At 33.9% G+C, this 26801-nt stretch overlaps 1 protein-coding gene across 29 annotated transcripts in view; it reads right to left on the reverse strand.

Moving 5' to 3' along the window:
- trol (terribly reduced optic lobes) overlaps nt 1-26801 on the reverse strand; it is a 1082793-nt gene that overhangs the window by 127550 nt on the left and 928442 nt on the right. For 16 of the 29 annotated variants that reach the window (XM_072534000.1, XM_072533999.1, XM_072534008.1 and 13 more), the window contains 3 exons: nt 22719-22856; nt 6943-7050; nt 2814-3062 (listed from right to left, as the gene is read on the reverse strand). In XM_072534000.1, the coding sequence (XP_072390101.1) occupies nt 2814-3062; nt 6943-7050; nt 22719-22856 (495 nt within the window). The remainder of the gene's footprint in view (nt 1-2813; nt 3063-6942; nt 7051-22718; nt 22857-26801) is intronic. The other 13 variants (XM_072534016.1, XM_072534015.1, XM_072534013.1 and 10 more) reach the window with 2 other exon arrangements.

Consider the following 26801-nt stretch of genomic DNA (forward strand, 5'->3'; position numbering starts at 1 on the left):
TATCAATCGTCTGAAGACGAAGAACAAGGAGGATTTAGAGCAGGTCGTTCATGTACAGATAACATCTTCTGTCTTAAACAAATTATAGAAAAGAAAATTGTGACAAATAGAGAGTTACATATGACTTTTGTAGATCTTGAGAAGGCATATGACACAGTCCCGCTAACTAAACTATTTGAAGTCCTGGGCACATCAAACATACATCAAACATTGGTTAGTGCTCTCAAAGATCTATATTATGGTTCAAACTCCCAAATGAAATTCGGAAACCTCTTAGCTGAAAAATTTGCAGTTACTAAGGGTCTCAGACAAGGATGTTGTATCTCTCCGACTCTATTTAAGATTTATATCTCTGCAGCTCTGAAACAATGGAAAAGGAAAGTCAAAGGAATGGGTATACAATTGAACGATCAGGATTACATATATACTTTACAGTTTGCAGATGATCAGGTGGTGATCTCAAATGACAAAGATGACATGGAATACATGCTTAGAAAACTAATTGAAGAATACCAGAAATGGGAATTAAATATCAATTTAGAAAAGACAAAATACCTCTCAATTGGAGCTGAAGCAGAACAACTCGATATCGATGACAATCAAAAAATAAATCCATGCAACGAATATAAATACCTGGGCGTCATCTTCGACCGTAGTGGAAAAGACGAACGAGAAATAGAACATCGAATTGTACAAGCACAAAGAGCTATAGCATGTTTGAACGGAATTCTATGGAGTAAAGAGAAGAGTAAAGAGCAAAGAAAAGAAAATGGAACATCTATGAGACAATGGTTAAAACTAGCCTACTTTATGGAGCTGAGACATGGAGAATAACCGAAAAATATAAGAAAAAGGTCGAAGCCACGGAAATGGATGCCATCAGAAGATCGATGAGAATATCAAGAGCCGACAGAATACGGAATGAAGTGATAAAACAACAAATGGGTATAGAGGGCACTATAGTTGAGGATATTGAGAGAAAACAGCTCATATGGTATGGGCATGTGAGCCGAATGGGGGACGAAAGATTGCCTAAAAAAACGATGATGTGGCAACCCCCAGAGAAGAGGAAACGAGGAAGACCACCACAGAGCTGGAACCTGGGAGTTAGGAAAGCGATTAGCGCTCGAAATCTGGACGAAAACCTAACTCAAGACAGAATACAGTGGCGTTTGGGAGTCGGACAACGTCGTAAGACGTTATAAAAAACCGAATATATATATATATACATATTTTAGTTTTTGTGTGACATTCATGGTTTTCTCCCGAGACTCTTCAGTTATTGCTAATGTTTAATAGTAACCTTGTTGTATGCTATTGGGTGACAGTTATAGTAGGTGACAAGTAATTTTGTAATGTTAACCTCAAAGTTGCCTAAAATTTTTGTACTTAACTTTTATTGCTATCATAGCGATATACTGAGCTTTATTACATTAATCAATAACCCTATATATATATATATATATATATATATATATATATATATATATATATATATATATATATTTCATAGTATAGGAGTAATACATTATGTATCAAAATGGCGATATTCCAGCCATTTTGATCGAATTTTGCCGGAAGGGATTAAATCCATATTATAAGCAGTATCACAGATTTAAAACAAAATACTAATAACGCTAAAATCTCATCTGATATTAGTTTGTTAATTAAAATAGCATGTGAACAGTTTTAATCAGATGCGTTTGCTTTGCCATTATTTTTTATTTTTACAAATATTAAATCGCACATGGTGGCGCGAATAAAAGAAACGTATCAAACATACAATTCGGGTAGGATCTTAAAATAAAATAAGTACTTTTGAAGCATAAATTGTGAGAGAATTATTATTATATAGCAGAGAAGACATACTAACATATATAGAACAAAAAAGACCAAAGTGGTATGGACATGTAAGAAGAACTAGCGACAGCAGATGGATAAAGAGAATCACCGAATGGAGCCCCATAGGAAGGAGGAAAAGAGGACGACCCCGAAAATCCTGGAGGAACGAAGTTCACGACGCCATGAGTAAGAGAGGACTAAACGATGGAGAATGGAACAACAGAGAGAGATGGAAACGGTTGAGCGAGGGAAGGCAGTGAATACTGTAGAATCCCTAAATATATATATATATATATATATATATATATATATATATATATATATATATATATATATATATATATATATATATATATATATATATATATATATATAGCAGAGAAGAATTATCCGCGAAGCAATTGAGATCAAAAAGCACTCCAATTGTCTCAATAAAAAAGGTGACAGCAATCGTTTGCTTTCAACTTAGCCAGTTCTACTCAACCACAAGAATCTGTCCGCTTCATCCATTAATTCAGCAGCCAGCGTAAATAATCATTGCGGTACCTTCGACGTCAGCGAATCACGTCACTATCAAGGATATAAATATACCGTCTCCAACTAGAAGCAACAGTAATGCAGTGAACAGTAATGTACCTACTACTAAATTGAACTGGGATCTCATGAGACTGAGATCCTTGAAATTGTGATAAAGATTACAAAGAGTGAGTCGAAGGTACGACGTAGCAAAATTCGAAGCGCTTAACGTGAAAACTGTGTAAGTTTTCTATTAAGTTTAATCATAATATTAATATCAGTTTGATATATTGATCTATATTATAAGATCATTATTTTAATTCCATATAATCTATTTGGTTAAAATAAAACACAAACATTAAAAATAAGACATTTACGTAAGATATTGCAAAAACTCCAAAAGTTTCCATTTAGTAAAAATTACTTCAAATAAAAATTATCAATAATTCACTTACGACACAAATCTGAAATCTCATCTGAGTTATCTGGACAGTCGTTGACGCCATCACATTGGCGGTGGGCATCGATGCAGGTACCATCGTCGCATCGCCACTGCTGCGAGTTACATCTTACCGGACTTGGAGTACGTTCACAATCTGATTCGTCGGAATTATCGCCGCAATCTGAGACTCCATCGCATTGCTTAGATGCGTCGATGCAGGATTGATCGAAAGCGCATTGGAACTCATTCTCGGAGCAGGGTCCTGAGAAAATAGTGAAATGCTCTTTTAGTGGATTTTTTTTCACCTCGGTATACTTTCCATAAAACAACACAAATCTTAGTTCTTAATGTAACGAGCGAGTTATCCTTATTTAGTGACTGTGCTGAAATGATAAAGACCCAAAGGCTGACATATATAATAATTATTAGTACACCAGAAGCGATCAATGCTCTTGAATATTTTTATAAATAATGTTAGTGGAGTGTCCATTCCGTTCAGGAATAATGGTACTAAATTATATGAGGACCCAAATATTATTGAGTATTATAATATTATATATATTGAGTTTTAAAGCAGTATAAGAAACTCCACCCTACTTGAGGTATAGCTTAAATTGTTAATAACAAACAGGATGATCGAAATCTAGAGATGAAAATAAAATACCGAAACAACTTTTTTTAAAATTAATAATAACACAGAGAAAAAAAGAAAATTAATAACTTTTTATCTTTATGTCCAAAGATAACTGGTTTTGATCTGACATGTCAAGTTTTTCGGCTACGAGAAACCTATCACAAGTATTTTTTATTACTCTCTTTAGATTATCTGTCCATTTGGTCGGTTTATCTTCGGATTATCCTCGATTCCTTTTTATTCTTTGACACCCTTGGTCTCTATTCTATTTTTTTGTACCATCTTTGCCATGTTGTATTCTACGCCTGTCTTTCTTTATATATCTTTATTTTTTTTTCTATGTCTTAATGTTAGTCCAGTCATAGAGGTTGTATGTGCTTGCTGAGGTGTAATAAGTTTAGTCTTGTTAATTTTAATTTTGAATACCGTACTGCCCTTTACGTTTTATGCTTGTAACGAAAACTAGCAGATTTTGCAGATTATCAGCAAGAATAGCCGTGTCGTATGACTCCATTTACTGTAATTCAATGCTACATGTTTTCTAGAGTGATTTGTTGATTTGAACTTCGGCCATCTGGTTCCAATATAGGATTTTAATAATTCTAATGCATTCATCAATACCTATGTCATATCGGAACACCTGTAGAATGGATATAAATACACTATGACCTATATTAAAATAGTTCCTTCTTGGTGCCCAATTTATCCTTAAAACCAAAATTTGATTCTCTACGGATCTTTTCACATCATTTATATATTCTATGACTATTTTCAGAAATGCTTTTTAAGAAAGTGACTCACGAGCTAGTCCATGGTCTTATCTCTTAGCATTTGGCTTCTTAGGAATTGCAACAAATGCTGCTTTAAGCCAAGCCATAGAAATGCGCCCGATGTTATAAATTTTCCTATTGATCAGCATTAAGACTTTAGTAAATATTTCGTCGTGGCTAAAAACCCCAGTATAACTGAAAAAATTGATTTCACGTAAAAACCTTGTACAGGTTTTTAAAGATTCTAAAAAATATATTAAGATGGATAGCTGATGAGTACTGATGACAAGCTGATTTTGCTTTGTCATTTTTAAGATGTGTAATGGCCTAGTCTATATATATATATATATATATATATATATATATATATATAGTATTCACTGCCTTCCCTCGCTCAACCGTTTCCATCTCTCTCTGTTGTTCCATTCTCCATCGTTTAGTCCTCTCTTACTCATGGCGTCGTCTACTTCGTTCCTCCAGGATTTTCGGGGTCGTCCTCTTTTCCTCCTTCCTATGGGGCTCCATTCGGTTATTCTCTTTATCCATCTGCTGTCGCTAGTTCTTCTTACATGTCCATACCACTTTAGTCTTTTTTGTTCTATATATGTTAGTATGTCTGTTTCTATTAATGTTCTTTGCTTTATTTCGTCATTACTTCTCCTATCCATTCTTGTTACTCTGCAGCATCTTCGCAGGCATTCCATCTCTGTTGCTACTATCTTACTGCTGTTTTTCTTGTTTATGATCCAATTTTCAGCCCCATATGTCATAATACTTCGCACTAATGTTTTATAAATCTGCGTTTTTGTCTTCATATTTAGGTGTCTATCCCACCATACTGAGTTAAGTTGTCGGATTGCTGTTCTTGTTTGTCCTAATCTTTGTGTAATTTCTAAATGGCCTAGTCTACTTTCACTATTTCTTTTTAAATACGATTCAGCATGTTTTTTATATCAGTTCGGTTCTGTAAGTTTCTCCAGATTGGGTTTTTCCAGATTTAGCCATACGGCTCACACTCCCTCTAAGGGGAAAAATTACTCATCTCAGATACCTACCGTATCAAAAGGATTGAGCTCTGGTGGGACTCTTTCTATGTTATCGAGTCCTAGGTGACTTTTTACGTCACTGTATCTCCCAAAAATTTTCGCACGCATCTGGACGTCGAAAGTAGCACAGCTTTCTGCATGATCTTATATAGATGTTTATTTAGACCCAGTTTTATTATGTTTTCTAGGAGGTTCTTCGGAATGACTCCAGTGCTAGAAAGAATAATAGGTATCGTCTGGGTACTTTCGATTCTCCATTGTCTCCATTTGTATTTCCAGATCTGTGTACTTGGCGATCTTTTCGTTGTACTTAACACGCCCATTATTGTTGTTAGGTATCGCCACATCGATTAGTGTTATTTGTTTCGTTAGTTTATTAACTAGCACGAGATCTGGTCTATTATGTGCTACAGTTTGGTCTGTAGTATAGCTTGTAGTTGCCATTCTCAAGTATACTCTCAGAAACGTATTGATAATATGAGAGATGGTTTGTTTGTAGAAGTCCCATTTTAAAAGCTACCTCTTGATGAAGGATCTTTCCTACAGAGTCATGCCGTTCTTTATATTCAGTTGCGGCAAATGCCTGGCAACCCCCGGTAAGATATTGGATGTCTAGATTGGGTTTATTGTTATTATTATTATAATTATGTTCTAACATGTTCAGATTTCCTTGCTGTGCATGTTGATGTGGAAAATAACCGAGTTGTGCCAGACCAAACAGCTTCGAAATTTTAAAGACTTTAGTCGAGAGGCTCTACACAAGTCGTACCTTAGATTTTTGAACAGAGGTATCTGAAAAGTCGTTGAAAACTATCATTGCAACATTCTCCAGCTGAAAAATTTCAAAATCGATGCGTCAGACTCATACTTCTCAACCTTTTATCCTGAATATGCCAGAAACTATCACCTATATGTTAAAAATGGAGAAATTTTCTATAAAAAGTTGTTTGTGCAATTAGTGGGCATACGAATATCATAAATGTATGCTTATGAATATGAGTTTTAAAGTATTACTGAGAATTTGGTATGAAACATTTGAAGTTATCCTCAAAATTATGACGTAATAAAAATACGACACCTTTTTTCGTTGCATACAAATTTTCGGAAAGTTCGGAAAATTTCTGCTCGGAAAATTCTTTGGTATATAAATAGAGGAACTAAGTGCTCCAATTTTTCGGGTGGAATATGGTCAAATTTAAAATATAAGCTTATAATAGGTCTTCCGGAAACAATATACAAAAATCTAAGATTCGAATCACTACAACCAATCCTAAAATCCTTTTGGGCTAATACAATAGAGAAACAAGGAAAAGTTTCGGTTTATACCGAGGGAGTTTTAAGTGTGGAATTATCTAGGAAATGGCTTGGACGATTTTGGTTCGTAAGGGTTTTGTAATAGGTCCGATCGTATTTAGATTATTGTCAGATTTTACGTCTTGTATTTTAAGTTCTATTTACTAGTATTGAGACATGTAGGTACATAATAGTATAAGAAATATCATATATAATATATCCAAGTGCATAAAAATGAAAGCAAATAAAATGAAGCTCATTCAGTGAAGCATTTCTAAAATATACATATTTAACAAAACTTATAGACTTATTTATAAGATACGGCAGACACAACATGTCTTTGATCTACAAATATATAGGCAAGCAGTAGTCTATAAGTTTCTTTGATAGAAAACTTACCGCAGTCTCGTTCATCTCGTCCATCCAAACAGTCATCGAATGTGTCACAGCGGTACGTGAGACTGATACAGTGTCCTTCTCCACAATCGAATTCTGAATCCTTGCACTCTGTGTATATACGGGATAAGTTTAAATAAGGCAAAATTTACGTACTATACGATAATAGTAGTTAGCAGCAGTTATTGTATCGTTACTGATTATTTGTAGCACTAGATCGATTCTTTTAGCACCACAAACACCAGTAGGAACAAATTGTTATAATAGTACTATACAAAGATATAAGAAATACTACGTGTTGAGTGTTATATTTGTACGGGATCTAAAAATTACTGATATTTAGTACATGTTTCTACTTTTTTTGTTTATTTATGATGGTCATAGAAGAAAACAAAGACGACATACAACGTCTATGGTATAACATGAAAACAACCTCACGTAAATTAAATATGAGCATCTCAATAACAAAGACAATCAATCTTCTGTCTGTCGTCTCTAAAACAATCCTTGAAAAATTGCCTCTGAGTACATGTTAAATATAATGGGTGATAATATACATCCCTGTAGGATTTATTATTATGGATTACACTTCACATGGAGTAAAGACTGTTCTATCTTTGAGAGACAGTATTCCCGTCTCAACTTCATTTATTATTTGGAGTTGCAATTTGGAATTACACAGAGTTAGTTTTAGAAGGATTGGGTTTCAGGGAATTCTGTAGGTAGAACGCAAACATTGTGTTCAAGGCAGTTTCGAGTTTCTCTTCTACTTCTTCAAAAACTTTTTCCTTCAGCACATATTATCAGATCGTCAGTATAAAGGAAGCGATTGGTTTTGGTCAGCGTGGGTCGGTCGTTTGCATATATTAGCTTTCCAATATAATATATTATATTGGAAAGCACTGCTGCTAAAATACTTCCTTGTGAAAGGTTGTTCTTTTACTCTCCACCTTATCCTTCAGCATGACGAGAAAATGTCTGTCTTACAAAAAAGAATGTACGATCCTAACTGAACGATTTCCATTGAGAGAATCGTACAATTTGTGGAATCACAATGGCTTGTGCCTTACTGTGTCATAGGCTTCTGACAGATCTTCTTTCTTTAAAGTTTTTCTTCGAAGCCCTTTGCAATATGTTCTGTAAGTGCGAGGACTTGGCAGGCGCACGATTTGTTGTGGGATGAGCTGCTTGTAACATTTTTTTTCTATTTTGGCCAAGATAAGTGTCTTGAATAGTATAAAAAAATGATACAACAGGGAAATAGATTTCTAGCTACTGGGATTTTGTGACTCCTTCCATGGATGTAGCAAAGCTAGTGTTTTAGATCTTCTCCATAATTTTGGAATTTCGCAAGCTTTACAGTACGTGTTATAGAGCTGTAAGATCCATTTTTTGACCGTTCCCTACCATCGTGAAGTGCTTTTAGTGTAAATGGTTCCTATGGTAAAATTCCTAGATGATTTTTGTCCCCTGAATCAGTCTTATTGTAGTTTTTGGGTCCTTATATCGGTTCTTAATTCTTCCATTCACAAGAAGTTAAGTAGCGACTTGGTTTGCTCTAACCTTGCAAAATGGTTTATGTTCCTAAGTTTTCCTTGGCTAAGTTTTTTAGCAAGGTGCCATGCTATTTTGCTACTAATGTGTCATATCCGTTTTTCCAGAGTTTCGATCCACTTTTTTTCTGGTTTTACTGAGCTGTTGGAGTACGGTTGCTCCGCAGTCGACCGTTTCTTGGCTAAAAGGGTCAGCTGCACGGAGGGTTTCGTATGATCTCATTATTTCTTCGGATTAGTTGGACATATCGGTTACATATTTTTGTCTACATCACCTGGGGATAACTTACCTAGACACGTTTTTTATTCATTCTACAAAGTTTTCGTAGTTTTCTGGTTTTGGTTCAAGACGTTGCAGTGTGTGTTTCTACTTTTAGGTATGAGAAGAATTTTTTATTGTGACGTATGACGAGTGTTTTTGACGTGAAAACGTCTTAAATTAGGTTGTGGCTCGGAGTCATTCATGAAAAAGTGTAACGCCCGCTCACGTCTGTTACAGTGAGTCACCGAACGAGAGAGAGGCCCGCCGGACCGGCGAATGCCTTGCGTCTCTCTCCCACTCAAACATGATCGGTCCGCTGCGCGCGCAGCACTAGAGAATTAGGCGCGTTGAATCGGTGCGTGCTTCCGTGCTTGTGTCTCTGTCTTTCTCGAGCGTTCTTGGCGTTCAAGACACATTACAGCAGAAACACTTCCTTTCATTTCATATTTCTCCTATCATCGTCCTATCCTCAACAAAATCACTCGAATAGAAATTAGTTAAGTTTAAGTTTACATGTACAATGTTTTAGTAAACAAAATATATTTCTATAGTTTAAATTTGTGCAATTCTTATTTTCATTCAATTCCTTGTTCCTATTGTGCAATTTAATAATATTCATATCAATAAATATTCTACCGAGAAAAAGACTTTGTCACGTAAAATCTTCACCCGTAAAACCGACTTTACAGGCAACCGATTTTTTTTGTGATATTCCATTACTATCCATTTGTGTATGAGTTCATGTTCTTCCGCTTCTTTAAATTTCCTTCTAATTTAATGGTTGATTCATTTACCTACATCTAACTGTTTATGTCATTATCTATTAGGTTCATTCTTCTATTAATTTCAGGATCTAATCAGGCATCCAAGGTTTCCTGTTGTTTAGATCTGATGTTAGTAGTTCTTTCTTTACTCCTTCTTCTTCTAGATTCATGACCATTATCGAGCGTTGGAAATAATGTTAGCTACCATATTCGCTATCGTGAATTTATTGACAGCAGCTCTAAATAATGATGTAGCCTATTTTTCGTTCCATTGTCTTAGATATTTCAGCCATGATGTTCTTCTTTTACCAGGACCGCGTTTAGCACGTTTTCTTTCTTTACAGTTTTCGTAATCTTGAACATTGTATCCATCATTTTTCAATTCCTCCAATTTTGTAGGCTTACATCAAGTAATATTCGACTTTGTTTTCAGTTTCTTTAATTGAACTCTTAACTTCATCATTCATGAGATTTCCAAGTTTATGATCTTATCTGGTAAATGGGGCTCATTATAACCAAATTTTTTTTTGAAAATTTACAGAATTTTTTTCACTTACATATCTCTCTTTTAACTTCCTTTCTTTGTAGACTACTATACCGATTTGGGAAAAGGATATGCAGAAATCATTCCTGATCCAACTGAATTTCGAGAAAATATATTGAAAATGAGGTTGAAGAAATAATAAAATCTTTAAAAAATAAAAAGTCACCAGGACCTGATAATATTAGATCAAAACTTTAAAAGAAATAACCAAAGAGATTTCAAAACCCTTAACAGACGTAATAAATATTTGTTTTAATTTAGGCATTTTGTATATGGGTTGCAATATGGTTTTCTGATCTTCTCAGTCTAAATTTTGCCTCAAAAACGCCGATTACTATTGATTTTTCTATGAGGATCGTTATGACATACTCATGTACCATGGAGTTCAGATCCGAAACTCTTGGAGATTAGTACAGACCAACAAAAAGATGGTTTAAACGTTTGACAGGAGGAACTCAAAGGAATGCTAAATATAACGGACTAAAGAGGGCCTGAATGTATTGGACATACAATCAGAAGAGAGGAAGATACGATGGTGAGAAAAGTATTTGACCGATGAGAATCAGTGAGACGACGTACTAGAGGCAGACTTAAAATCCATCGAAGATAAGGATGCAGACGAGTTGCTGCAGATAATACGGAATGGGGGAAATGTTCTTAAGAAGACTTTGCCTTTTAAAAGAAAATTAAAACGATTATAATAACACTCCAAAGACTTTTATTTTGACCAAGGAGTATAGTGGCATGCAATTTTTATTCTTGTGTATTAAAAAAGGCCTATTGGGATTAAAAGCACCCCCAAAACTACAAATAATACAGCAGAAACGTTTAAGTGTTAATAGAAGATCATCATGGACATGCATTCGAATAAACGACCCATAATGGGCAAACAACTAATAGAATAACCACTAAATTGCAGCTGACGGTACCATAGGAGAGACATTATTTCTCTAAACAGTAGAGCTAATTTCTTTAGCGTGGTTCTATTGTTAGTTAAGGGTAGTTCTGAGGTAGCTGAATCTGTCGACTCTCTCGATCCCTTGATTCGCTGCCACTAGCGTTCGTGGATCTAAATTAACACGGCTGCTAAACTATAACTATGCTGGTTGCTAGTAGCACATGTCGTTGATGTCGCAGAGATTGTTGATTGTTAAGACATTATAAGACTAAAATGCCAAAGAGCTTTCATATAGATCCGCAACTTTCGAACATAGTACTTAAGGTTTTGTAGGAGAAGCTTTCTTGTAGAAACAAAAAAATAAACAAAAGTAGTAGAAAGATTATTTTTAATTTTTAATAGAACTCTTAACACTTGAGTAAAGTGACTAAACATGTTTTTTCCTGTACAAATTTATGCTCATGAATATATTTATTACGTTATATCAGATCATAATATGTTTTTTTTATAGAAAATTAGTGTGTTATTTTGAGTTATTTTCCATTTATTTATTGCATTCTGCTGTCGCGGTCTATCATCAGTCGGTGATAGCAGCGACAGCAAGTAAGACATCTAGAAAATCGTAGGTAGCATCCTAGGTATTTACCAATGAAATAATTCCACACAAACATCGTTTGGACTTTTGGATTTTGAAGAAAAGATCAAAAGAAACCGGAACATAGTGATTGACAATAACGGATATAATTGCTTAAATTTTGGATGGAATATTTCAAAAATAAAAACTATATTATACTAAATTTTATTTGGTGCTGAGAGAGAGAGACTCTTCTTTTAAAGATGTCTATTCGCTACTAATATTGTCGTCTCACGCTATTTTCATTTTATTTGCGGCTTCTCTAAATTAGTCTAGTAGTTGATAGTAAAAACCAATTTCTAAGTTTATAGAGCCACAAAATTCTTCTTCTGGCCTGACCTCTTCTTTTTTGTTCTTTTCCTTGCAATATAAGCTACATACTGTCAGGTGGGCATTCTTTAGATATATCTGGTTATGAAGTTAAATGTGTCGATAGCAAATAAAGTAAATTGTATACTCACGCTTAATCAAGCCATTAAGAGCGATGCTGGGAATATTTATATTCCACTATGCATTAACAATTTACCCATATAAATTACCATCTTTCTTGTACTCATTGCGTAGAGTAAGGACGATAAATATATGAAAATGGTTGCGTTTCGATTTAATTTGAGCTTCTTACCACTCCCTGACACGTGTTATTTATATTTTTTCTATAATTGCCAGAGTAGTCGGTTCGTTTTGGTTTAGTTTGAGTTTTCTTACAAGCTCTCTCTGATGACGGGAAGACCCAGAAAGACGTGTCAGGGAGTGGTAAGAAGCTCAAATTAAATCGAAACGCAACCATTTTCGTATATCTGGTTATGTTCGCCAGGGGCGAAATTGCTGTTCCATTTCTATGACAAGGCCTCTCTTCACTATAAAAGCTGATACGTAAAGAGAACATTCTTTGTGCGTTTGCGTTTGGTCTTTGACGAAAGCCAAATTTACTGACTAACCTCCGACTTTGTAAGCCAAGAGTCATGTAGTATTTTTTGGTGTATCGAGCAGACAAGTTACACAGTACTTCCAAACCATCTTTGAATTTTTGATTAGCCTATTCATCGGACAGAAGCAACTTCAATTTAGGGGATTATCAAGAACATCAAGTAGAGGCAGGTTCAAAAACCATCAAATAGGAAAGTATTTGATGATGACAACTAATATTGGAAGACGATGGAATTTTTGTTCGGTTTTTTGTATTTGTAATCGCATTGAATCCATAATTAATACGAATATCTTTCTCTCAGTACCAAATAATGTGTCATGAACAAAAATCTTGAATTTAACAAAAAAAATTAATTTAAATCAAACACATTCACTTGTTGTTACTCCCTATTTGCGTACAAGTAATTGTATATTCCATATAATGTAAAAAATACATAAAATCAACACATCATTCGCCTGTATGGTTATTGTGAAATCGTGTTTTTAAACTGAATTGTAAATAGAAAAAATGGTTTAAATTTAAAAACCGGATGAAACAATAACTCTGTAGGGACTTTGTACGTAAAATAATCAGAAACATTTTAACTCAAAACCTATAAATTGTTGCTCTTTCATATTGAGCATAGTATTTTCTAAATAAAAATACAATTAATATAACAATTTAAACAAAAGTTCAAAAGGTATTAAAGCCCCTCACCAGTTAGGCACGTTCCTCAAGATATTTTAAATCATTAATAAGTTTTAGATGAAGCAACATCAACATTATGTAACAATTTTTAATATCCAAAGATACATTTAAATGAAAAACAAATACATACAACAATTAATACAACCCTTTACGATAAAAGTGCCCTCCACAGTAAGTACACTCTCACAATGTACTGTATTTTCTTTCAAAATATAATTTTATCCTTAAAAATCTGTTGTTTAAAATTTATAAATACTCCAGTCATCAGAGACGAAAATGCCGCCGAACCCTAAAAATCATACGAACAACTAGACTACGGCTGTTTATGCTACGATACTGCTAACAAAACATCTTTAAAAAAACTTGACTACATTCAAAATATGTGCTTAAGATTAGTTTTAGGTGCCACAAGAACTAGTCCAGTAAGTAGCTTACAAGTTTTGGCTAATGAACTGTCCTTAAGCCAACGAAGGCAACTCCTATCACTAAATTACGTTGCCAGAATTTCAGCAAACAACAGCAACGTAACCTACTCAACAATACTTTGCAGAACAAATATAACGTCCGATCTTTACAGAAACATTGCAATAAAAAAACTACCATTTCCCGAACGAATAAAACGTATTGGTCTTAATTTAGAACAGTTCAGTCTTACTATGCCTATTCATGTAAATGTTCCTCCTTGGATGATTAAACATCCAAAAATAGACACGTCTCTAAAAGAACTCCCGAAACATTCAACACATCCTTTCCTTATACAGCAAGCTTATAAAAATTTAATATCCAAATACCCAACAACCCATCAAATCTTCACTGATGCTTCCAAATGTCATGAAGGACATGCTGCAGCCTACATCTACGAAAACGTCAAGTCTACCATACGAATCCCAACAAATTGTTGTATATATACCGGAGAACTTACGGCAATTCATCAGGCCGTGAAAAAATGTTGTTCTATCAATGAAAGCAAATTTGTTATCATCACCGATTCAATGAGCGCATTACTTGGAATAAAACAGCTATATACAACTCACGCCATACTTCTCAAGATCAAAGAAGAGTTATCTTATCTACAGACTCAACAAAAAGATATTTCCTTTATCTGGGTACCTTCCCATATGGGAATAAGTGGTAATGAGGAAGTGGACTCTCTGGCAAGCAATGCAACCACCGACCAAAGTATTGCTATCATAAATCAAATGCCTTGGACTGATCACAAAGTAAATATCAAAGCCCACGTATACAGAGCGTGGCAAACTACTTGGGATCACACTGCTAATAAACTCAAAGAATGTCTAAGTCAAGTAGGAACCAAACTCATCTTACCAAATAATAGAAAAGACCAAGTCATCATTAACCGACTCCGAATAGGACATACTTTCCTTACACACAAGCATATCTTCAACCAGGAGGCTGCTCCGTTGTGTACCAAGTGCAATACTCAGTTGTCAGTGAAACATATAATTGTTGAGTGTCCAGTGTACCAGAACGAAAGAATCGCGTGTGCCCTTAGTGATAATTTAAAAAGTATACTAACGTCAAATTTACAGTCTTTATTAAGTTATCTTAAAATGACTAAACTATATACCAGATTGTAAAAAATATTTTTTTTTATGCAACAATATGTATCTTACTGTTTGTGTATGTCCCCCCGCTAATAACCCTTAGTGGTTGATGCGGGTATATTTGTTTAAATAAAAAAAAAAAAAAAAAAAACTGAATTTTGCTAAAAAGGTCAATTTTGGGTTCCCAAAAAAGATGCAAAAAGACTCTTATCCCCAGTTTCCTCCCGTAAACGGAAAAAATCGATTTACTAAAAATCTGTACGTCGCAGAAAAAAATGTTTCAAATAAAAAATGTAGCTGAGGTAATTTTAAACAAACATGTTTATTAGCACTTTTTGTGTAGAATAAACCGTTCTCTCATAAACAACGCTTGAAGCGACCGGTGATTTTGAATGTCAGTTGTATTAACTCGACGGTAAAAGTTCGATATCTTTTGATTCAAGTGACCTACCGACAAAAATCTAAATGCGTTTTAAAGGTGAATGGTGCAGCTTTTGGATGGTACATTCATAGTCCAAATTAAACATAAGAAATTAATATAATTAATATATTGTTACGAACATGCTCTCGGCATGGACCAGGTAACGGTTGCATTGCATCTCTAATACCCTTCTCGAAGCTTCGCGATGTATCGAGTGCGAGAGAGAATAACCGGTCACGTAGGCGAATTAGAGGTGGGACTACGTCAGAATTTTCTCGAACATAATACTTTTGGTATATATAGGTAACAATGTTAGAAGTAGAGTTAGTTGATAAGAGAGTACCGAACTGTAAAGTTATAAATAAATATATGTATATAAATTCGAACCGCTCGTTTTATTTAATCACGCTACAGTGGTGTCCCGGTGTGAGGATAATTTATTTATTTAAATATAAATTCAGCAGTGACTTTTGAAAAAGACTTTTGAACATTTTAAAAAGTACGCGTGCCTGACCAAAGATGCTGCTAGTAGAACTGTCAGTAAAACAGTTGCGTGAGCAGCTAGAAGAACGCGATGAAGACTGCAGTGGGTCCAAGAAGATACTCCAAGAACGACTGAAGACTGTGCTTAACAAGAATGGAGAAGACCCAGAGACATTCCAGTTTCAATCAACAGAAGAAGCAGTTTTAACAAAAATAATTGATGGAAAATTTGAGAATGTCTCGAAAAAAATTGAAGAATCTTCTAAACGAGATGATAATAAATTAGAGAATGTTCCCAAAAGATTCGATGAAACATTCGAAAATGTTTTTAGAAGATTCGACGAGACTTCACAAATAATTAAAGAAATATGTATTCAAAACAATGAGAAATTTGAAGCAGTCTCGAGAAAATTCGATAAGATACAGAAAAATGTAAACGACAAGATAGGAGACATAGAAGAGAAGATCAAACAATTAGAGACCATGATAACTAACACGAAAGTGCTACCACCAGTTAATACAGTAGCCTTAGATCCGGTAGTGAAAGAAGAATCACCGAGAGACGAAATGACACATCATATGAGATTAAAATTGCCACCATTTGATGGAAAGTCCTCTTGGTCCATATACCTTAGACAATTTGAAGCTATTGCGACAGCCAATCATTGGACAGAACAAGAAAAAGCTGTTTCCTTGACTGCTGCTTTACGAGGTGATGCTGCGGATATCCTAAGATCAATTCCTAAGGGTTAAGAAAAATGTTACCAGACCTTGTTCATTCGACTAGATAAACGTTACGGAGATGCCCATCTACAACCAGTCTACAAAGGACAAATAAGAAGTAGAATCCAACGAGCAAGTGAGAGTTTGCAAGAATTTGAAGCAGATATTGCTCGTATAGCGTTGTTGGCATATCCAGAGGCACCAGACAACATTTTGGAAGAAATTGCTGTAGATGCCTTCGTCAATGGGTTAAGAGACAGTGAGCTACAGAAAGCTTTACGACTAGCAAGACCGAAAGTTTTAGATGAAGTGCTCGCTATTGCCTTGGAACATGAAACAGCTAGTCAAGTTTCACGGAGCTATCGAGTACGAACCTCTGAAGAGAGCGACGAACAAAACGAGAAACGTCTGGAGGAAATCGTACGGAAAGTAGTTCGTAACATGATGCCGAAGAGACACGAAACCAGATGTTCGAATGATGGAGACGTAGGTCACATTCGCCGTAAATTGCAAGAAAATAATGCAACAGTCAAAAAGCTGGAGAGTCCTGTAGATTCCGCCATCCTGTGCCTACATATAGAGTTGCTGATTGGGACGATCAGATTTAAGAGGGGAGCAGTGTTACGAACATGCTCTCGGCATGGCCCAGGTAACGGTTGCATTGCATCTCTAATACCCTTCTCGAAGCTTCGCGATGTATCGAGTGCGAGAGAGAATAACCGGTCACGTAGGCGAATTAGAGGTGGGACTACGTCAGAATATTCTCGAACATAATACTTTTGGTATATATAGGTAACAATGTTAGAAGTAGAGTTAGTTGATAAGAGAGTACCGAACTGTAAAGTTATAAATAAATATATGTATATAAATTCGAACCGCTCGTTTTATTTAATCGCGCTACAATATAAATAATATTAAATTAATGATAGCTGATGACTCTCAAGAAATGAGATTTTGAAATGACTTTCAAAAGAATAGTGTATTTCTAACTAAAGGTATAACTCAAAAACAGCGAAAAAACGGTGAAACCGCAAAAGGATTAGATATTCGTGTTTTAAATCACCATAACTCTGGTTCTAAACGTCGAAAATAGTTTATCTGGGTTCCGAATTAAAGATATTGATAGCAACTATTTATTAAATTTAGTTTAATAGGATAGCGCAACTCTGGTTTTCTCCGGTTTTCTCGATTTTTAACTGCTTTCTACCACTTTAAAAAATTCTGAAAAAAATTATTTGACTGTTGATGTAAATATCAAGTGGTGATTCTTGAAGATACAGTCAGTCTATTTGGCCCACAAGACAAAAACCTACAGATGTCTTGAAAAAGAATTAAACTAAATTCGAAAGCTTGACAGTAAGTCAAAGAGTTTTCTTTGTCTTTTGGGCCCAATAGACTGACTGCATCGTCAAGAATCACCACTTGATATATACAAATATATATATTATTTTTGAGCGATCCCTATTTTTGTTAATTTTTTTATAGGTGTTACTCTCATTTTCTTTCTTTCTCTACTTTAATTAAAAAAAAACCCATTTTGGTAAAAAATTAAGTTAAAAAATAATTTGACGTTTTACGGAATTTTGAGGTTATTTGTCAATATTTTGGACTAAAATTTGGTGAATCTTCATTTTTGGTGATGCCGAACATTACCCCAATTTTCAAGGTTAAGGTTTCGGGTTAGTTTCCGCTGGGGCAATTTTGACAATTGGGGAGCTGGGGCAATTCTTATCCGGCTGTACGCTTTCACCCAATACCGTCTTCTTGGGGATATTCAGGTGACGTGCGATCGTTTGTAATATGAAAGTTGAAATTCTGCGTTTTTTAGGCATATTTCAAATGCTTTATATTTGTTGACAAAACTCAAAATTGAAATTTCACGATATATAAGTTTCGAGCTTCGAGATTCCACTTCAGTTTCGAGCTTTCTGTAGCTAGATAATGCCTAGATATTTAAACTCCATGGCTTGTTCTATTATCTGACCTTCCAGCTCTTCTTACTTTTTTTATTATTTTATTCATAATCAGGTTGAAAAAAAGAGTACTCAGGGAATCTTCCTATCCCATGCCAGCTTCAAAAGGGTCGGTTAGTTCTTGTTCTATTATTGTGTTATTTCTGTAGATATTTTCGATCGTTTTGATTATTCCTAGAGGTATCTCTTTTGCGTACAATAAGTGGATAACGTCCTTTAATTTGGCCCGGTCAAATGCCTTCTTAAGTTCCACGAAACATAGATATGCTGGTTTGTTGTATTCTAATGATTTCTTTTGCACTTGCCTCATTGTAAATATAGCGTCGGTGCATGGTCTTTCCGACCTAAAACTTTGTTGTTCTTCTGTTAGTGTTACAATTTTATTCAGTTTATTTGTTATCACTTTGGTTGTTAATTTTAGTGTTTTGTTTAATAAATTAATTCCTCTGTAATTTTTCGGGTCCGATTTGTCTCACTTCTTGAAGAGAGGTATTGATCAAGATGCTTGATCTCCATTCTTAAGGAATTCTGTTTTGTTCTATTATTTTTTGGATTAGTTTTAATAGTTGTTTGTTCAGATCTGGTCCTCCGTACTTTAGGAGTTCGTTCGGTATTCTGCCCTCTCCTGGTGATTTCCTAATTTTAAATTTCCTTAATGCTATTTTTACCCCTTCCTCCTGAATATTTATTTCTCCGGTTTGTCGTCACCTTTAGCAAATAGGGGTCGAAAGTAGTCTACGCATGTTTTCTTCTGAATGTGTTTTGTTTTTATTAGTTCGTTCATCTCTTTTCCTTGCCCTCTGATTATTCTCCATATTTCTTTTTGTGTTCCGTAGAAGTCGTGTTCCATCTGTTTTGAACAGCTCTGCCAGTGTTCCCTTTTTATTTGTCTATCTAACTAAAGTATTTGTTTTATTTCTGATTCATTTATAGTGGTTACATTCCTGTTGTGTTTGTTGTGTTCTATATTGGAAGAAGGCTTTCTTCTTTTCGTAACATTTCATCTTCACTTCCTCTCTAAACCATGGTATTTTCTTTTTTGATATGATTAATGAAAGTGATACATTTTATTGATCATAAGAGAATAGTAAAAATGGCAAAATCGCGCAACGTTTCTTTATTTAACACCTTTATTAAAACTGACTGAATTTTCGGCAAAATACAAAAATTGCCTACGAAAGCTGGACTCTTCGCCTTTAAAACGCATTTTAATTTTTGTCGATAGGATACTCTGATCAAAAGATATTAAATTTTTACCGTCGAATTGATAAACATTTTACTTAAAATTGATTTCGCGCTCACTCACATTCAAAATCATCAGTCTCTTCAAGAGTTATTTATGAGAGAACGCTCATTCACACAAAAAGTGCTAATGAACATTTTTGTTCAGAATTATCCCGGCTACGTTTTTTATTTAAAACATTTTTTTTACGGCGTGGGGTACAGATTCATGGTAAAACCGTTTTTTTTTTATTTTCCCCTTAAGAGGGGGCGTTTAAGTGGAGGAAGCCAAGAGTAGAAGTAGTAAACTTTTTTGCATCTTTTTGTGTTCCCAAAATTGATATTCTCAGCAAAATTCAGCTTGTTCGCATGTATTTGAAAGGTCAAATATCTGACGACTGGACTAAAATATAAAATAAAAATATAAAATTTGGTTTTAGCTTGTTTTAGTATAAAAAGCTTCGGAAAAAATTTAGTGGATATATTGTAAAAAATAGAAATGTTAAAGAAGTTATTTGGTTCTGCAAGCAAAAGAAAATCGTAAAACTATTGTTATTAGATATTATTAGATAATAAAAAATATTATTTTAAGATATGAATAAGAAAATATTAATTTTGGTTTATAACAGTTTTATCAGAGAAAAAAGTATTTTACCATCTGTTTATTTAACAAGAAAAGAGAAAACAAACATAAGTCACTAAAAACACAGTAAATAATAAAATTGCCCAAAAAAACACATAAGAATCAGCACCATAATTCTTCCTGTTGCTCCCACTATTTAACATAGCTCCCCTACCCTTAAAAATAGACGCTCTCTGCTACTCTTAGCTCTTTGAAACAAGTTAGTTTTTACTACTTTTAAATGATTTTTAAAAAGATTGCAAGAAACATAGTAGTAATAAAAAAAAGAGATTAGAAAACATAAAAATAGAAATTAATAAAATAGAACAATAAGAAAACAGAAAAACAACAACAAACAGAAAATCAGCAAATATAACAAACACTATCAAACCATTTTGTTATTTCGTGTTACATATATCAAATTATTAACGACCGATAAAAACTTGTAAAGCAATGACATCATTACCGAAGATACCATTTTCATTTCATTTCAAAACTTTACTATAGTCGGTTCGCTATATTTACGCGGGTTTCGGATTAACAAAATTATGCTAATGACTCATTGATAACCAGTTGCAGTAAACGACTTCCCAGAAAATTAGGTAAAAACTGCATTAATGGTCATATTTTAAAATACATTAAAATAACATTAGGGTAGGTATAAATTTGTTACAATATTGCAGTTGAATTGATTCTTTGCCAGTGTTGACATTGTATGTTTGGTGGAAATATTTAAAAATGCCTAGACGTGTGTTAGATGTAGATAGTCTAATTTGTAGTGTACATAAGTATTTTACGGATGAAAAAGAAAATGGCGGTCCTTTAAAATCGGTAATGTCTGTTCAACAACGCGTATGCTCTAGGAATTAGTGAAACCAAACTAAGAGGAGTATTACAAAATCGCAATAATGAACGGCCGAAAGAAGATCACCGAAAAACTCGCCTATTATCGAAAACGAAAGATATTCTAGATGGAAAAAAATTTGAAATTCGTGATATCATTTATCGAATGCGAGCCAACAAGGAACATGTGACCTTAAATACAATTCTCTCGGAATTAAAAAAAAGAAAATTTGACGAAATTGGCAGAACAAGTCTATGGCAAGTGATACATAATTTGGGTTTCAAATTTCAAAAGGAGGATAACAGAAAAGCCCTTTGTGAAAGAAGTTCTGTTGTGCATAAAAGAATTAACTTTCTAAGAAAATATTCTAAATTAAAAGAAGAAAGGGCAAATTTTATATATTTAGACGAAACATGGATATTTTCTAGGGGTGCAACCAAGAGAATATGGCAAGATGATAACGTAAAGTCTATCAAACATACTGATGGAGAAGGGAAGCGACACATATTTTTACATGCAGGAGGGAAATCGGGTTTTATAGAAGGTGCTGATTTAATATTTTCATCTAAATCAAAATCAAGTGACTATCACGATAATATGAACACAGAAATGTTTGTAAAATGGTTACATGAAAAACTTCTCCCAGGTTTAAGTGAGCCCAGCGTAATTATTTTAGACAATGCACCTTACCATTCTGAAGTATTAAACAAAAGTCCAACGAATTCTTGGACTGTTAATAAAATTAAAGAATGGTTGACAAAGGAACATATACCATTTACACAACATATTTTAAAATCAGAATTATTACGCTTGGCAAATATCCACGCAAAACCAAAAACCTTTGTTGTGGATCAGATTATTGAAAGTTACGGTCATCAAGTTTTACGTCTGCCACCGTATCATTGCCAGTTTAATCCCATCGAATATATATGGGGAATAGCAAAACAATATTATGACAACCATATTGGGCCTAACGGTTATAGCGACGACGCAGTTCGGGAAACTTGGCGAAAGGCACTTTCAATAATTGTAACTCCAGAAGTGGGGTAAGTGCGAGAAACTAATAGAAGATTGGTGGACTCGTGAAAATAAAATAAACGAAATAAGTCCAATCATAATAACAATTAATGGTGATGACAGTGATGATGATGACGATTATGATATTTTTGATGATAATGACTGATTTTCATTTTTGTTGGCAAGTTAAATTTTTTTATTTTTTATTAGAAATTCTCTCCATGGAACAAATATACAAAGACCATATTTTCTGTGTGAAGTGTAATATAAAATTATTATTAGGTTTATATTAGCCACATTAGACTCCATTAATGAAGTAATTCTCCTTATTATACTGTCAATTATATAAAAGATTTTCCATTATTATTTAATTAAAAAAAGTTATGGATTATTTTTCATTTCATTTGACCAGTTGATATTTCCCCAAAGAGCAGGTAATTAAAACTGGGTACTTACAATAAAATTTTTAATCCGAAACCCGCGTAAATATAGCGAACCGACTATAGGTTCTCTTTCAGTTAAAAATGTTATAAACCAAATGTCTCGGTATAGACAAGCTGATCAATCCACCTTCAAACTACACAGAACTATAAGACAGATTTGACGTTTGCAAAGATAGACATAGACAAATCACACATACGGGAAGTGACGTTTTTGGAATCTGGGCAGTTGTCTTCGTCGGTTCCGCCTGGACAATCAGCGTAACCGTCGCAGCGGTGTCGGGGATCCAAACAAATACCATTGTCGCATCTAAACTGACCATCGGGACAAGCGTCGACTGTGTGTAAATTTAAGAATTTATAAACAACATTGCACTTCATTTTATTATCATGTCTGTCACCATATTAGTTAAATTGATTTTAGGAATCATGAACCTCTTCAATAGTACATAGTTACACTAATTTTTAAGAATATTTAAGTATATGCTCCAACAACGGACCATCCGGATGAGCAGATTGAAGAATTCTACGATGATGATGATATCTCAACGGCACTGAAAGAAACACCAACACACTACACGACTATATGCGACGACTTTAACGCAAAGATCGATCTAAAATAGGATCAACAGGAAACAGCACTAGATAAATTTGGATCAGAAAGACAGAAACGATCGTGGACAAACACTACTAGAATTTATATCACAACAAAATCTATACCAGATGAATAGTTTCTTCTCTAAAAAAGACCACAGAAGATGGACGTGGAAAAGCCCAAATGGCAAGATCAGAAACGAGATAGACTACATAATCAATGACAAAAAGCATATACTCAACGATGTCACAGTCGTGGCTATGATAGCGTGGCACAGCTTTCATAGGTAGCTATGAAACGGAAGACATTTGACCAATGCGTTCTTCTTATTATGACATACGGAGCAGAAACTCTCACTCTCACAAAAACAACAGCAATAAAAAACTGCGAGTGGCACAAAGGCGCATGGAAAGATCGATTCTCGGCGTGACAAAAAAAAGACAAAATAAGGAACCAAGCCCTAACGAAAAGAACAAGTATTACTAATGTCGTCGAAAGTATAGCCAAGCTGAAATGGAATTGGGCAGGTCACATAGCGGGACTAAAAGACTCAAGATGGACCAGAAAACTAATTGACTAGCGCCCAAGAGAAGACAAACGCAGCAGAGGATGACCACCTACATGCTGGGTGGACGACATTAAACGAATATCCAAGAAATGGCAACAAGAAGCACAGAACCGTGAAGAGTGGCGAAAAATGGGAAAGACCTATGTCCAGCAGTGGACAAAAGAGGTTGCATAATGACGATGATGAATCTAGGGAAATTCATAGATTGCAATTTCCTAAGAGAGGGTTTTCTCATAGAGTAATAAGGGATAGATACTTCATTGACAAATGTTTCATCGACAAACATTTTCTGTATATAAATTCGTCAACAAACAATATAGTAGTTTAAATTAGAGTTTATATTAAAAGAGCTTTTCAAAAAATAATTTTTAAAAATTAAAATATTTTTAAAAACATATTTCGGCGCACACCGTATATACCAAGATAGGAAAAACAATTCTACGATATATCTAGCACATAGATCTAGTCTAAAACATATTTATAATGGCCAGAGAGAAGAAAAATTTGTAAATGAAAGTAATATTAAAGTTATTACTTAACAAGAAGATAAAAATAACACACGACAGACCAAATTAGGACAAAGATATTCAAAAATATCATTACATCACTATCAACATAATATTTTATCTATCTCCAGAAACGAATTAACTTGGAAAAAAACTGATCCCTTGAAAAGTGTAAAGAAAAATTACCTGACAAAACATAAAAATCAACAACACCAATTTAGACATCTTAAAGTTTACTATGTTAATCCTCGAAGATATAAATTTTATAGCATTACACAATTCAATTGAGTGTAGAAATAAATTTTGAGACGCCAGAAAGATTTATGATAACCATAGAAATTAATGGTAATTCACTACGTGTAGGATTAACAATTCATTCAAAAATGTAAGTAGCCTTCAACAGTACAGTTCAACTGAAAAATGATTGTTTATGTTTAAATCATAGTGTAGAATGTATAAAGTTGACAATGTTGATGGTGACCATAAATGATGATACACCAGTTAGTAATAGAAACTTTACAACAATTTGGAATTTCACGGCAATCAATAATATAACATCGTCTAAACAACATTGTACAATTGTGAAGGTAAAAAAATTACAGAAAGCGGAGGCATGGAAGAAAAACAACAAAACAAACACAAACTTTCATAAAGCGTTTCAAAAATTAAAAGTGATCAGGTTATCCTGATGCTGATATTAGAAATATCTAAAAGATTTAAAATATGTTCCCCATAGACAGCTGCGCCAAACATCAAATGACTGCAAAAAATACCCACTGTATAAAACAGCTGAAAACTGACAATATACAATTTAAAAATAAATGGTTTTTACAAGAGTGAGCAAAAAGTTCTTAAACATTACAACAGAGAAACATCAAAAGATTTCTTCTACATCGACTGCTCTAAAAGAAGCTCTTTATACAATAAGTCCATGTCTTAGTCCATCAACATATCTTAGCCAAGATATATCAAGAAATGGTTATAGAAAACAGATGGATTCAAGATATATAAACAAGTTGGAGCCAGGATAACCCACATCCAAGAAACTTCTTGTATTCCAGGATTTTACCGCAACAAAAATGATCACAAACTCAGTTTAATTGACCAACATGTTAATGTAGTTGGGGTCATTATAAAAATTTACCCTTGTAAAATACTAGATTGCGTATTTTAAAATGTACTTAATCAATATATAATGTTATTTCCTTTGAGATCTATTAACGAAGAAAATAAGGATTTAAAATTTATTAAATGTGAAGAAGAAAGCCTAAATAGAAACATTGTAACGTATGTACTATTGAATACATGGTGAACCAATGATATTCTTGTAAGCGACTCGTCACAATATCGCAATAACTGTTTTATCTTCACGATACAATTCAAATTATCAGTCTGTTTTTATTTTTATAATCGAAATAAATTAAGTAATTTCTTTTCTAAGAATAAACAGTTATTTTAGGACGAGTGATACGTTTGCCAATATTGTATCAATTTATGGTTGATTTTATGTTGGTACTACAAAACTCTTCATCAAGACTATCTAATTATTTACAGAGTGAACAAAAATCATATTGAAGGTCTTTATTTCTTTATTTTTTTTTTGTATGATCATACTTTATAGTTTTGTGTGGTACAAGACGATGAGGCACAGGGCGAAAATTTGGAAACTTTTCGTTAAGATCACCATGCCGGTAAATAATATGAAAAATCGGAAAACTGACCAATTTGCTTTCAAAGGCAATGAGTATTTTTACCTCTAGCAAGATGACCCTTATTCTTACAATTTTTGAATGGGAAGAAATGTTTTAACGGGCGTTTATCTTTCTTTACGATGGTAGCCTATTTTTATACTTTTTATTCGGCAGTTGACAAACAATTGCTTTTGAAAATTACAAAAGGGATTTAATTTTTATTTACTGTTTATTGGGAATTGGATATATTCAATCTTATCTGGAATTCCATATCTTATACTGGAAATGTATATTAGACGCAAATTACCAAAATTAAGATAGACGATCAACCATCCAGAAATATTAGTTTTAGTAAAGGAATAAGAAATGGTTGCGTATTGTGTCCTACGCTGTTTTTTTACTCGGAACTGCTATTCAAGACAGCGTTTGAAAACCTTTGTAAAGAAGTAAAAATTAATAAGAACAAATGTCTAATATAAGACATGTCAGATAACTGTTCTACTAACTAATACAGAGACGCCCTTATGGAAAGTTTTAAACTAACTTAATGATATTAGACGAGAGTTTGAAATGAAGATTAACGAGAAAACAAACCATGGTATTGGTAATCCAAAGGATGCAAAATGTCCCTTTACCTATAATGATAAATAAGAAGGTATTAGGATCAAGCTTGATCTAGAACAAGAAATTAAATCAAGAATTATTCCTGCTGGAGATAGTTTCTTTTATATACGTGGTCTAGACTGCAATACATATCTCGATATCAAATTAAGATTGAAACTTTTTAAATTGAATGGATGAATGGAATGAATTAAATGAATGTAGAATAAACAAATGATCTACAGATTGGTTTGTAACAGATATCTTCCGAAAAAAAAACACTTCCAAAGGTTCAGAACTATCTTAAAGCTGGTTAATAAAAA

Source organism: Diabrotica undecimpunctata, chromosome 6 (assembly GCF_040954645.1).
Source record: "Diabrotica undecimpunctata isolate CICGRU chromosome 6, icDiaUnde3, whole genome shotgun sequence".
NCBI lineage: Eukaryota > Metazoa > Arthropoda > Insecta > Coleoptera > Chrysomelidae > Diabrotica > Diabrotica undecimpunctata.